We start from the raw sequence: 14,345 nt of genomic DNA on the forward strand, positions 1-14,345 counted from the left end.
AGCCTGGCCAACATGGTGAAACCCCATCTCTACTAACAATGCAAAAAAAAAAAAAAAAAATAGGCAGGCATGGTGGCAAAATACAAAATTGCAAAAATTAGCTGGGTATAGCGGCAGGTACAGGTAATCCCAGCTACTTGGGAGGCTGAGGCAGGAGAATTGCTTGAACCCAAGACACAGAGGTTGCAGTGAGTTGAGATAGAGCCATTGCACTCCAGCCAGGGTGACAAGAGGGAGACTCTGCCTCTAAATAAATAAATAAATTTTATGTAGAGATGGGGTCTTACCGTTGCCCAGACTGGTCTCAAACTCCTGGGCTCAAGTGATCCACCTGCCTCAGCCTCCCAAAGTGCTGGGATTACAGGTGTAGGTCACTGCACCCAGTCCAGGTGAACTTTATGTTTTTATTTATTTATTTATTTATTTTTGAGACAGAGTCTCACTCTGTTGCCTAGGCTGGAGTACAATGGTGTGATCTTGGTTCACTGCAATGTCTGGCTCCTGGGTTCATGCTGTTTTCCTACCTCATCCTCCTGAGTACCTAGGATTACCTGCACCTGCCACTATGCCCAGCTAATTTTTGTATTTTTAGTACAGACAGGGTTTTGCCATGTTGATCAGGCTGGTCTTGAACTCCTGACGTCAGGTGATCCACCTGCCTTGGCCTTCCAAAGAGCTAGGATTACAGGCATGAGCCACTGCACCCAGCCTGAACTTGTATTCCATGACTTCCTTAAACTCCTACAATTTCTTCAGGCCTACAAGAGTGGCATATCAGTTTCCCCAAACAAATCCTGGAAGATAAAGTTAGCCTTTTGGAGTTAGAGATAAAGAGAGAACAGGCTGTCTGTGTGGAAAGGGCGTGCTTCATGAGGAGACATTCAAGCTAGGCATGGAAAAGAGATGGGTATGAGAAGGCCATGGTGTCAGGGACAGCCATGGGGAGGGACAGTAAACAAATATTGAATGTTTTCTGAATGCAACTGTGTATCTAGGTTTCTCCAGGCTCCTGCAGCCTCATCAGTGCTTAGAATGGAAGGGAGAAGCTTAAGGAGTTCTTGGTCACTCTGATGGAAGTATAGTCTTAGCCAAGGTGACCCTGTCAACCAATGTGACCTCCAGCAATCTTTCTCTAGCCCAGAAATGCTGGGCTCACTGGACAAAGCCTCCTTAGAGTGAGCTAATCCTATCCACCAAGCAACTCCCTTGGAGGCCCTGTCATCTTTTATTCCCTTAAGTGTAGCCAGAGCTCAGGCCCCCTAAGATGCAAGTGACACTATAAGCAGACTCTATTCCCCAAAAGTAATCTGCCTGGGTATACTTTGGCTCTTTCCATTCCCAAGGAGAGGCAGACACTGGAGCATCCTGACACACAGCACATAGGGATGAGATGCGGCATCAATCAAGATTTGGAAGATCATGAAGCCATCAGTGAACCCCTGATCAAGTGGGCCCCTCCCCAGGGGTCCTCCAGCTTCAGTTCCACCAGTCTGTTTTTTCCCTGACACATTTCCACTCTCCACCTGTGTGTCTGCCCTTGCTCAGCGGCTGCCAGCTAATCTGACCCACTTATCCCAGGAAGGACAGCTAGGACAGAGGAGACTCTGGGTCCTCTCCTAAGCAACATAATACTTAAAGAGTAGCATCTCTGGCTCACTGTGAGAGGAGGAGAGGTCTGATGCATTTGTGGCAAGTCCTGTACTCCAAAGAGGCCAATGACCCTTCAAATGAGCTGCAGCCTACCTTATTCCCACTGCTTCTGGGGGAGGAGGGCTCTAAGAGGAATTGCACGACCCATAGAGCTTCCTCAACACCATGCCTGAATTGATCCCAGAAGCTGTGGTGTCCCTCAAACCTCCATCTCAGAATCCATCCTGTGAGAAGCTGGTAAGAAACCCTGTAATGACTCAGCGCCAGACTCTTCTCCCCTCTCCCCACCAGCCAGAATGAAAGGCAAAATCAAGCAGGCTCCTCCCCAGTGGATGGCCACATCCTCACCACAAACTGAGTCATGGTCACACCCTGCTTGATGGAAAATTACCAGGAGGAGGGAAACAGAAGGTTAAACTCCAGGGGTTTCTAATTTCTCAACCTAAAAATCAGATAAATGCTTAAGGTGATTGATACCCCATTTACTCTGATGTGATTATTATGCATTGCATGCCTGTATCAAAATATCTCAAGTAACCCATAAATATATATACCTACTATGTACTCACAAAAATAAAAAATATAGCCATCTACTCTGTACCTGGAACTAATGAATAAAATAGTACTTTTCCTGACCCTAGTCCTAACCAAGCATGTCCAGGTCTATGAAGTGAGATTGCTTGAGCCCAGGACTATGTGGGAGGCCGCTGTCAACATGTATGTGTGGTATTTGTAATAGGCTTGGCCCTGTGTAGGATAATGCCTTGTTGCTCACACCAGAGTTTCACGGGCTCCAGCTTCCCCACCTCCAAAAGAACCAGGGCTGGGGCAGGGGAAAGAGGCAACTTTCCCTCAATTCCCGCTCCAGGATGTGGGAGGATTCCTCTCCAGAAACTCAGGGTCCCCACCCAAGTTTCCCTACAATGAAGGCATTCTTGTGTTTGTGGGGTTTTGTTTTTACCTCATATATGTTAAGATATTATCATCTGTCATTTCCAAACTTCTTAGATCCAAAAAGTCCTATTGCTTTTCTTGGCATATGATGTATTTAATTTCATTGCAATTTTATTGACATAAAAAGATCATTATTATACAGATGCTATTTTTTTTAAGTGACACCCATGAGGCTAGCTCAGCTATTTGTTTTTCTGGTAACATATACCATCTGTTTGTTCCTTATCATTCCATCATTTGCTAGTACCGATAAACTGGATTCCAGTGATACAGGGATACTATAAGAAATGCTTACAACTGAGAAAAATCTATTAACAATCTTCGAAATTGAACAGAAATGTTACACTATTTGAGTAGCCACACACCAAAGTTCAGTTGCTGGGACATCGGTGAGAACAGCTGGAGAACGTCTAGGAAACTAACAGAGAGGTTAAAAGAACTCAGGTCCTGGAGTTGGGCAGATCTGGTTAAAAACAGCACTGGCTGGGCAAGGTAGCTCATGCCTGTAATCCCAGCACTTTGGGAGGACTGCTTGAGGCTAGCAGTTCGAGACCAGTCTGGGCAACATAGCACGATCCCATCTCTATAAAAAAAAAAATTTTTTTTTAGACAGAGTTGCTCTGTCATCAGGCTGGAGTTCAGTGGCGTCATCTGTGCTCACTGCAACCTCTGCCTCCTGGGTTCGAGCGATCCATCTGCCTCAGCCTCCTGAGTAGCTGGGACTACAGGCATGCACCACCATACCTGGCTAGTTTTTTTTTTTATTTTAGTAGAGACGGGGTTTCACCATGTTGGCCAGGCTGGTCTCAAACTCCTGACCTCAGGTGATTCACCCACCTCGGCCTCCCAAAGTGCTGGGATTACAGGTGTGAGCCACCATTCCCAGCTGCAAAAAAATTTTTTAAAATTAGGCATGATGGCACATGCCTGTAGTCATAGTAACTTGGGAGGCTGAGGCAGGAGGATCACTTGAACGTAGGAGTTCAAAGTTACAGTGAGCTATGATCGTGCCACTGCATGCCAGCCTGGGTGACAGTGAGACCAAGCCTCAAAAAAAAAAAAAAAAAAAAACCAAAAACCAAAACTTAGCATTGCCACTAACCAGCTGTGGGACATTATATACATATCTTCCAGCTTTGTCAGGATTAAATGAAAAAATATTTGTAAAGTGTGAAGACTTTACAACATAGAACCAGAACAGCAGTCTGGTCAGGCTGCCTGTCACTAGCTATGGAATATGACAAATTACTTATGCTCTGTCTCTCTGCTTTCTCATCTACAAAACAGGAATAATTGTGACTCCTTCATAGGCTTGTTCTGAGAAGTACGAGTCAATACACATAGAAAACTTGTAATACTGGCCAGGTGTGGTGGCTCACACCTGTAATCCCAGCACTTTGGGAGGCTGAGGTGGGTGAATCACCTGAGGTCAGGAGTTTGAGACCAGCCTGGCCAACATGGTGAAACCCCATCTCTACTAAAATAAAAATTAAAAACTAGCCAGGTCTGGTGGCACATGCCTGTAATCCCAGCTACTCGGGAGGCTGAGGCAGGAGAATCCTTAAACCCAGGAGGCAGATGTTGTAGTGAGCCAAGATGGCACAACTGCACTCCAGCCTGGGCAACAGAGTGATATTCCGTCTCAAGAAAGAAAGAAATAAAAGAAAGGAAAACTTATATTACCGAGCACACAGTAAGTCATCCAAAGTGTTAGCAAATTATTAAAGTGCTTAACAAATGCTAGCACCTTCTTGGCAAAAACTAAAGATAATGTCAGCAGTCTCTTAATACTATAGAGATGGGGACAAACTCCTCTCAGGAGACAGGTATTTCAGTTAGAATGGGCTCAGTGATGAATGAGGTCATTTACTTGGTGAATTTCCTAGACCTGAAACCAGACTGGGAGAGGAGGGCTTAGAAGAATTGTAAATTAGAATGTACTAGTGTTGATCAAGAATGAGCGACGTTTAAGAAACAGCTTCTAAGGGCCGGGCGCGGTGGCTCAAGCCTGTAATCCCAGCACTTTGGGAGGCCGAGGCGGGTGGATCACGAGGTCGAGAGATCGAGACCATCCTGGTCAACACGGTGAAATCCCGTCTCTACTAAAAATACAAAAAATTAGCTGGGCATGGTGGCACGTGCCTGTAGTCCCAGCTACTCAGGAGGCTGAGGCAGGAGAATTGCCTGAACCCAGGAGGCGGAGGTTGTGGTGAGCCGAGATCGCACATTGCACTCCAGCCTGGGTAACCAGAGCGAAACTCCGTCCCAAAAAAAAAAAAAGAAAGAAACAGCTTCTAGAGGGATGGACCTTAAGAATGGTACTTGCATGTTAAAGCAGGTCAGGACTAGAAAATAGGATAAAGTACCCAGGCAACAAGGTACCTCTAAAGTACAGTGAAGATAATGAAAGACAACAGGTAGTATAGGGTGGGCTTTGTAAATCAAGAAGCTGTAATAGAATAAAAAAACCTATCCTTCAAATGCAAGGCTTATTTAATGCTTTTTGTATTCTCTATGCTTATTTAATATTTTATAAAGCATGTAATCCCAGCTCTTTGAGAGGCCGACACAGGCAAATGGCTTGAGCCCAGAGTTTGAGATCAGCCTGGGCAACAGATTGAAACTCCATCTCTTCAAAATATACAGAAATTATCCGTGCATGGTGGCACCCTGCTGTGGTCTCTGCTGCTTGGGAGGCTGAGGTGGGAGACTCACCTGAGCCTGGAAGGTCAAGGCAACAGAGTAAGACCCTGTCACAAAAAAGAAAAACCATGAAATATTTTGAAATGTCCAACTGACTCAGCTATGCTTATAACTTAAGATTTGGGGTACATGGAGCACAGCCTGAAAGGCCAACAAAAGGCTGAAATGAGAATTTAAACAGGGAGAAGAAAAAATTCACTAAAACAATTAGGTCTCCTAGAAAGGGCTGCCTTCCTTTACCACCTTGCTCAGCTTGTGGGATTTGGGTTTTGTTTCATTAAGTGATGCTGCATTCCCTTAGGATGTCTTTATAGATTTCAACTTAGAAACAAACCCCTTCCTGCTCGTGCCACTTCTCCCATAACCTCACTTATCCTGAAGAAACAGGTGGAAGGAGGAAGAGAATAGGGGCCCAGTTGCTGAGATTTAGAGCAAGGGAGACTGGGCAGGTTTTGTGCAGAAAGTAACATGCCCTAATGGCCCTTTTAAATTTTGACTAACACTCATTAGTGATATTCTATATCCTCGGTTTGTTTGATCTGCACAACTGGTGTAAAAAGCTGATAGATCTGTAGTAAACTACAATAAATGGACTCAACTTTGATATCATGCAACATAAACAGTCCCAATCCACAGGAAATTCCAGTCTCCCACCCTGGGGCAGGTGCTGCTCCAAGGCTAGTCAGACCACAGTGATCATATCCAGTCCACAGCACCTTCCATTTTATTGTTTTATTTACAAACAGGGTGAAGTCAAAGGGAAAGTCAGGGGTTAGAGTCATTCTGGGCCATCCAAATGTGGAGCAGTTCTTGGGTCACGCTCCACCACGAAGTCCACCTCTTATATCTCCTTTCCTGCCCCTTGGTAATGGCCCCTTGATTCCTCAGGGCAGCTTGAGCTGCTGTACCTGAACACTTTTATGAGGGCAGATGGATCTTGGGGTAACAGGGGTGGTACGAGGGCTGGGGCCCCCTCAGTTTGTGTAAACCTGAGTTCCGATCACACGCATGATTTCCTTCTGTATCTTGGGGTCCTGAGTATTAATGTTGGCATCGCCCACCTGACCATCCTCGTATCTGCCAAAGATAGGGCAAGTGTGAGCATTAAGAGGGGGAACATAGGCCGGGCGCGGTGGCTCACGCTTGTAATCCCAGCACTTTGGGAGGCCGAGGTGGGTGGATCGCAAGGTCAAGAGATCGAGACCATCCTGGTCAACATGGTGAAACCCCGTCTCTACTAAAAATACAAAAATTAGCTGGGCATAGTGGTGCATGCCTGTAGTCCCAGCTACTCGGGAGGCTGAGGCAGGAGAATTGCTTGAACCCAGGAGGCAGAGGTTGCGGTGAGCCGAGATCGCGCCATTGCACTCCAGCCTGGGTAACAAGAGCGAAACTCCGTCTCAAAAAAAAAAAAAAAAGAGGGGGAACAATACCAGAATAACGTCAATCAGTGGAACTGTTTCAAGGTATGGCCATTCCATCCCAGAAGTCAAAGCCCTTTCTCACTACTTTTCATAGTGGAAGAGATTCAGCTTATCTGGTTTCTTCTAGATAGATCCCAACAATCTATACCCGTTCCCATCCTCCAGTGATAAAGTCCCAGTGCCAGCTCCACTCAGGTAGCCAAGGACATGTCTCAGATAACAAATAGACTATTCCCAGTAGCCACACACCATTACATCCCCACCCTGACTCCCCAGAGTCCCTCTCAGACTCACACAAAGAAGAACCTTGTGCAGACATGGTCGGATACAGGGCACACCCAGATGTTCCCATGCTTCTGGAGATCCTTAGATGTAATCACTGGGAGAAAGAGGGCCAGAAATCATAAATTTAATGCTTATGGCACAGAGTCCAGGCAAGAGAAGGAAGCCAGGCCACTTCAACATCACTCTTGGTCAGATTATGTGCCAAAGTTACATCAGAGATAAAGGTTAGAGACACAGAAAAACAGGACAAGGGCAAGCTACCTACCTTCACAAAGTGCTATACAGTTTAGATTCCGACTCTGCAGGAACCTGGACTGAATGGATCGGGTCTGGAAGAGAAGGAGGCAAAGGAGACCAGAGCCAGGTAGACAGGTACAGCTTTCCCTTGATGCTGGTTAGCTGATGATTGGGGGTGGGGATCAGAGATATCCTAGGTTCCCAGTAACCCCCCAAAAACTTTGCTTTCCCATAATCAGTATGGATAGGGCCACAGTTTCCATCTTTACATTTTCATGTAAACTCAGCCTCTGCTTTTGTTTGTTTGCTTTCTGAGTCAAAGTCTTGTTCTGTTACCCTGGCTGGAGTACAGTGGCGTGATTTCAGCTCACTGCAACCTCCACCTCGAGGGTTCAAGCAATTCTCCTGCCTTAGCCTCCCAAGTAACTGGGGTTACAGGCGCATGCCACCACGCCTGGCTAATTTTTGTATGTTTACTAGAGGAGGTTTCACTATGTTGGCCAGGTTGGTCTCAATCTGCTGAGCTCATGATCCACCCACCGTGGCCTCCCAAAGTGCTGGGATTATAGGTATGAGCCACCGCGCCCGGCCAGCCTCTGCTTTTATACTCATGACTTAGGCTACACATGACTCCAGAAGTGTGTTCACTTTAGAACATATCTGATTCCTTTAAATAATCTTCAAATCACTCCCCAACCCATCCTCACCCCACTGTTTCCCTGTCCAGCTCTGGAGCCTAAATTAGCCCCAGGGAGAGGTTCTGCCTCATTAGAAAAGTTCCAATACCTGGGGGATGGTATTCATCCTGTTATATCTCTGGACCAGCTCATCCTTGGAAGGCATCCTGTGCTGTCCTTTTCCCATTCCTGTCACAGAACAATACACCCAGTTCATTTATCAAAAGTTTATTAAAGTGCCTACTATGTCCCAGCACTGAGCTAGATGCTCAGCAAAATAGTAGAGAATAGAACAAACAAGATATTTTCCCCCACAGAATTTAGTCTGGTGGAAATTACAGGCAAGAACAAATAATTACAACACAGTACAGTAAGGGGTTGTGATGCAGATTACAGAGCATGATGTGAGCCCAGAGGAGGGAAACTAGCCTGGCCTAAGGGTTTAAAGAAGTCATGGGTGACAGCTAGACTGAGAACTACAGGATTAGGAAGAGTTAATTAAACAGGGGAAATGTCTGGGCAGAAGTAGTAGGATACAGAAGGCCTGGAGGAAAGATAAGGTAGTGAGTGTTAGTTGCGGCGATAATAGTCAATTGCAGAGGAGTGGTGAGAAATAATATAGAAGAAGCAAGCTAGGATCAGATCAAGCAGGCTTTGCAGGCCTGTTAAGGCAACTAAAGTTTATCCTCAGAACATTAGGGAACTACTGCAGGGTTCTAAGACGGGAGTAGCACATGAAATCAGCCAGGAGTGAGGGGCCCAGGAGAGTGGGACATCAGTACTTTGGTGTCAAGTGTCTGGATGAGTGAAATGAATGGAAAGGGAGCAAGCAGAGCAAGTCTTTTTTTTTGCCCTAGTCTCAAAGTTACATTAAAAATCTGACCAGTCGGGCCGGGCACGGTGGCTCAAGCCTGTAATCCCAGCACTGTGGGAGGCCGAGGCGGGTGGATCACGAGGTCAAGAGATCGAGACCATCCTGGTCAACATGGTGAAACCCCGTCTCTACTAAAAATACAAAACATTAGCTGGGCATGGTGGTGCGTGCCTGTAATCCCAGCGACTCAGGAGGCTGAGGCAGGAGAATTGCCTGAACCCGGGAGGCGGAGGTTGCGGTGAGCCGAGATCGCGCCATTGCACTCCAGCCTGGGTAACAAGAGCAAAACTCTGTCTCAAAAAAAAAAAAAAAAAAAAAAAAAAAAAATCTGACCAGTCATTCAAGAGAAAAGGACTCAGCAGCAGTTAAGTGATGAACAGTTTTGCACAGGAAGTGACAATGGCAACCACCTTGAAGGATCCTACTTCAAAAAGTCTTCCCAAGCTTGAGAAAGAAGTGCCCATTCCATCTAGTTTCCACATTAAATTCCATAAACTCTCTTACCATCTTTAGCCATTTATAGCATGTATAGACTCAACTTGGAATTTTCTTATTTAGATATGAAAATGTGCTTGTGTGCTCCTACTCCTCACTCTTTCTGGTTTGAGGGTAAGACGTTAGTCTCTGTACTGAGCTTTGTCATTGACCCAATCTTATCACAGTTAGGGATAAAATTGTGTATGCATGTGCACACACATGCCTGTGTATGTGTCCCACAAGGAGAGAGATAAAGATGGAGATGACACTATCATTATAGGTCATAAGCACTCTCACCACTCTACCTTGGAACTTTCTATTATTATTAACTCCACTCTGATCAGTCCTCGGTTTTCTGATAGCCATGGTATAGAAATAGTGGCAGCTGTTGAACTGACATTCTTCACTACTCAGGCTATCAATTCATCATGCACTTACACTCAGGTCTCATGACAGGTTTAGGTAGGGCCTGAACAAAACTCAGAATACCAAGAGCCTCAAGGATTGAATTGCCAATTTCTTCCTTTTACAGGACAGATACTCATAACCCCTCTGTTTTCACCTTCCCCATTAGCCTTAACTATGTTCAGCTCTCCATCCAAACATCATGACCTTCTCTCAAACTGGGTATGTTAGTGACAAGAAGTAAAATTCCCATTCAGGTTATACTCCAGAGGAGGCAGATAAGAAGATAATAAAGAATAATCTGATTTTTCTGACAGGTCTCAGAGATGACCCTTATGATATAAACCAAATCTTGTCCCACCCCAATCTTGCTGCACACTGTCCTTTCCATACTGATTCAATGATTGGCGTTCCATTTCCTGAGGCCAGACCCTGAGATCATGGTGGCTAGAATAATTCCTAGATGCTTTGTGTCCAGAGTATGCACTTATCAGAAGTCCCTAAACAAGACTAAACAAACGGATGGAGTATATCACCTCCTTTTTCAATGTCCCCTATTTCAACCTGAACTTTATGGCCAAGTCACTGGAGCCTCTACTAGATACATGAACGCTATTTATACCCACCCCTACTCCGACAGGGCACCCAATGCCATTAAGCTAAAGATAGTCTGAGGAAGAAAAAACAGAAAACCAGAAAAGAATAGGGTAGAAAACATACAAGACAGTTGGTCAAATGCTGGAGTAACTACGGTAAGTGGAACATTTGCACACATTTCCCCCCATATTCTGTTGTACATACTCACGTATCTATAAGGCCCTCAGAGACCTGTCATTGAAGCAAGGTCTACTCTGTCAGTCTAATATAGTGTATTAGTCCGTTTGCACACTGCTGATAAAGACATACCTGAGACTCGGTAATTTATACAGGAAAAAGGGTTTAATAGATTTACAGTTCCACATGGCTGGGGAATCACGGTGGAGGGCAAGGAGGAGCAAGTTACATCTTAAATGGATGGTGGCAGGCGAAGAGAGAGCTAGTGCAGCGAAAATCCCCCTTATAGAACTATCAGATCTCATGAGACTTATTCACTATCACAAGAACAGCACGGGAAAAACCTGCCCCCATGATTCAATTACCTCCCGCTGGGTCCTCACATAACACATGGGACTTCAAGATGAGATCTGGGTGGAGACACAGCCAAACCATATCATAGAGTGATAACAATGGCCTAGACATTAGGAGACCTGGATTGCAGCTCTATTTTTGCTATTCCTAGCTGTGTGACTATGAGAAAATCATTTAACTTTTCTGTATATCACTTATCTGTGAAGTAATAAGGGATTCAGCTAGATGATCTGTAACTCCAAGAATTTTATTTTGCCTGGGCCCTCCCATGGCAAAATAAAATTCTGTATTTTGTAACTATAATCAATTACCTTTTGAGAGAGGAATATAAAAGGTGTCTATAATATCTTTATGTAATCAGTTAAGTCATGAAGAAAGACAAAATGTCAACACATCTGGCAACTTAGTAGTAAGGTATTCAGGCACTTAGTAGTAGACGAAGGCTGGGGGAGAAATAGAAGGAAAGGGAGGAAATAAGGAGAAAACAAGGAGAATCTTGGTGGGAACCAAGAACCATGAGAATCTCACTACTCAGAAAGTCAAAAGAACTTCATCAGAGGGATGCTTAGGCTGAGACAAAGATAAAAAGTGAAGAATTTAGACAAAGAAACTGAGAAGACTATCCCAACCCTAACCCCACTTTGGACGCCAGGCACAAAGAATAAGATTCACTCACATATTCAATAAATATGTGTTGGGCACTTGCCCTGTGTGGATTAATCATAATCTTTGTTTCTTGATACATTATTTTTTAATAAGACAATAAATACCTAGAGACCCAACCAAAGAACTAAATTCAAAATCTAAAACACTACCAGTGACTTACATTCTAACTATCTGCCTCCCTTTGGAGGTAATCATTATCCTGAAATTTGAGTTATTATTTTTTCTTTTTCCTTTAGTTTTATCACACACACACACAGTGCATATATATGCCTAAACAATGTCTAATTTTGCTTCTGAACAATATAAAAAAGGCATCACAGGCCGGGCGCGGTGGCGCACGCCTGTAATCCCAGCACTTTGGGAGGCCGAGGCGGGTGGATCACGAGGTCAAGAGATCGAGACCATCCTGGTCAACACGGTGAAACCCCGTCTCTACTAAAAATACAAAAAATTAGCTGGGCATGGTGGCGCGTGCCTGTAATCCCAGCTACTCAGGAGGCTGAGGCAGGAGAATTGCCTGAACCCAGGAGGCGGAGGTTGAGGTGAGCTGAGATCGTGCCATTGCACTCCAGCCTGGGTAACAAGAGTGAAACTCCGTCTCAAAAAAAAAAAAAAAAAAAAAAAAAAAAGGCATCACAATCTCACTCTGTCTTCTGGGACTTGCCTCTTCTTACTGAACATACTACTAAGATTTTTTCCATGCTGCTGCACTTCAATAAGGTCTGTTCATTTTCATTACTGAATAATAATCCATTGTGAGACTACACTAAAATGCACTTATCCATTATCATGATGATGAGCATTTGAGATGATTCCAAGGTTTGCTGTTGCAAACAGTATTGCTTTGAACATTCATGTATAATCTTTGGATGCACAAAATGCTGGGTCACAGGGATAAAACTGCTCAGATTTATGAAATAACACTGAATTGTCTTACAAAATGAATGTACCAATCTATATCCCCATAGGCAGTAAAGGACATCTTGCTCATCTACAATTTTTGATACAATCAGAGGTGTTAGATTTCTTAATTTTGTCAATTCACATAGGTAATAAATGTTAAGTCATTTTGGTCTTAATTTTACTTTCCTATAAATGAAGGTTGAGCAACTTTTCATATTTTTTGGATATTTCTTCAGTGAAAGCCTGTTCACGCTGTTTGTCTGTTTTTCTTTAGGGTTGACCTTTTCTCACTGATTTGTAAGCATTTAAAAAATACATTTTTGGCCGGGCACAGTGGCTCAAGCCTGTAATCCCAGCACTGTGGGAGGCCGAGGCGGGTGGATCACGAGGTCAAGAGATCGAGACCATCCTGGTCAACATGGTGAAACCCCATCTCTACTAAAAATACAAAAAATTAGCTGGGCATGGTGGCGCGTACCTGTAATCCCAGCTACTCAGGAGGCTGAGGCAGGAGAATTGCCTGAACCTAGGAGGCGGGGGGTGCGGTGGGCCGAGAACGCGGCATTCCACTCCAGCCCGGGGAAATGGAAGGAAACCCCGTCTCAAAAAAAAAAAAAAAAAAAAATTTTATTACTAATCTTTTGTGGTTATATGTACTGCAAATGTCTTCTGTCAGTTTGTGGCCTGTCTTTTCGTAGCCTGTCTTTTCATTTCCTTTTGGGTGTCTTCTGATGAATGTAAGTTTTTAATTTTTTTTCTTTTTTGAGACAGGGTCTCGTTCTACTGCCTGGGCTGGAGTGCAGTGGCATGATCATGGCTCAATGTAGCCTCAACCTCCTGGGCTCAAGTGATCTTCCTGCCTCAGCCTCCTAACTAGCTAGGACTTATAGGCATATGCCACCAGGCAATTATTTTTATTTTTTTGCAGAGACAAGGTATTGCCATGTTGCCCAGGCTGGTCTTGAACTCCTGAGTTCAAGCAATCCTCTCACTTCAACCTCCCAAAGTCTTGGGATTACAGGTATGAGCCACTATCCCCAGCCAGAAGTTTTTAATTATAACATAGTCAAATTTACCAATCTTTTATGATTTGTAATTCCATTTTTTCTATTCTCTGGAAGACTCTGGATAAAACTAAAATAATTTGTTCCTTGAAAGTTTAATTTGTAAAACTGTCTGGGCTTGGTGAAGTTTTTTGTATGTGGACATTTTAAAACAATTTTTATTTCTTTTACAGTATTATGGCTATACAATATTTCTTGTCAGATTTGTTATCTTTTTTCTAGGAACGTATCCATTTTATCAAAGTTCTCAAATTATTAGCATAATGTAGATAATTCTTATTACCTTTTTATGTTTATTTTTTTAGACAGAATCTTGCTTTGTTGTCTAGGCTGGAATACACTGGCTCAATCTTGGCTGACTGCAGCCTCTGACTCCCAGGTTCAAGAAATTCTCCTGCCTCAGTCTCCCGAGTAGCTGGAATTATAGGTGCATGCCACCATGCCTGGCTAATTTTTGTATTTTTAGTAGACAGGATTTTACCATGTTGGCCAGGCTGGTCTGGAACGCCTGACTTGAAGTGATCTCCCCATGTCAGCCTCCCAAAGAACTGGGATTACAGGCATGAGTCACTGCATCCAGCCTTATTACCTTTTTAAATTCTGCTGTATCTATAGTTGTACTGCTTTTTTTGGTCATTGTATTATTTGTGTCCTTTTTCTTTTTTTTTTTTTTTTTGAGACAGAGTTTCACTCTTGTTACCCAGGCTGGAGTGCAATGGCACGATCTCGGCTCACCGCAACCTCCGCCTCCCGGGTTCAGGCAATTCTCTTGCCTCAGCCTCCTGAGTAGCTGGGATTACAGGCACGCGCCACCATGCCCAGCTAATTTTTTGTATTTTTTTAGTAGAGACGGGGTTTCACCATGTTGACCAGGATGGTCTCGATCTCTTGACCTCGC

The 14,345-nt window shown here is 44.1% G+C and overlaps 1 protein-coding gene across 18 annotated transcripts in view; it reads right to left on the reverse strand.

Annotated features, from left to right (window-relative positions):
* Nucleotides 1–6,003: 6,003 nt before the first annotated feature.
* The window catches only part of PARP6 (poly(ADP-ribose) polymerase family member 6), a 35,283-nt gene continuing 26,941 nt past the window's right edge, over nt 6,004–14,345 (reverse strand). For 17 of the 18 annotated variants that reach the window (XR_004258639.1, XR_004258636.1, XR_004258638.1 and 14 more), the window contains 4 exons: nt 8,040–8,119; nt 7,282–7,345; nt 7,026–7,110; nt 6,004–6,384 (listed from right to left, as the gene is read on the reverse strand). Coding sequence is in view for 13 of the 18 variants with exons in the window: in XM_032244715.1 (XP_032100606.1) it covers nt 6,282–6,384; nt 7,026–7,110; nt 7,282–7,345; nt 8,040–8,119 (332 nt within the window). In the remaining 5 variants the exon portion in view is untranslated. The remainder of the gene's footprint in view (nt 6,385–7,025; nt 7,111–7,281; nt 7,346–8,039; nt 8,120–14,345) is intronic. The other variant, XM_032244716.1, reaches the window with a different exon arrangement.

Source organism: Sapajus apella, unplaced genomic scaffold (genome assembly GCF_009761245.1).
Source record: "Sapajus apella isolate SASKATOON/1434 unplaced genomic scaffold, GSC_monkey_1.0 scaffold55, whole genome shotgun sequence".
NCBI classification, from domain to species: domain Eukaryota; kingdom Metazoa; phylum Chordata; class Mammalia; order Primates; family Cebidae; genus Sapajus; species Sapajus apella.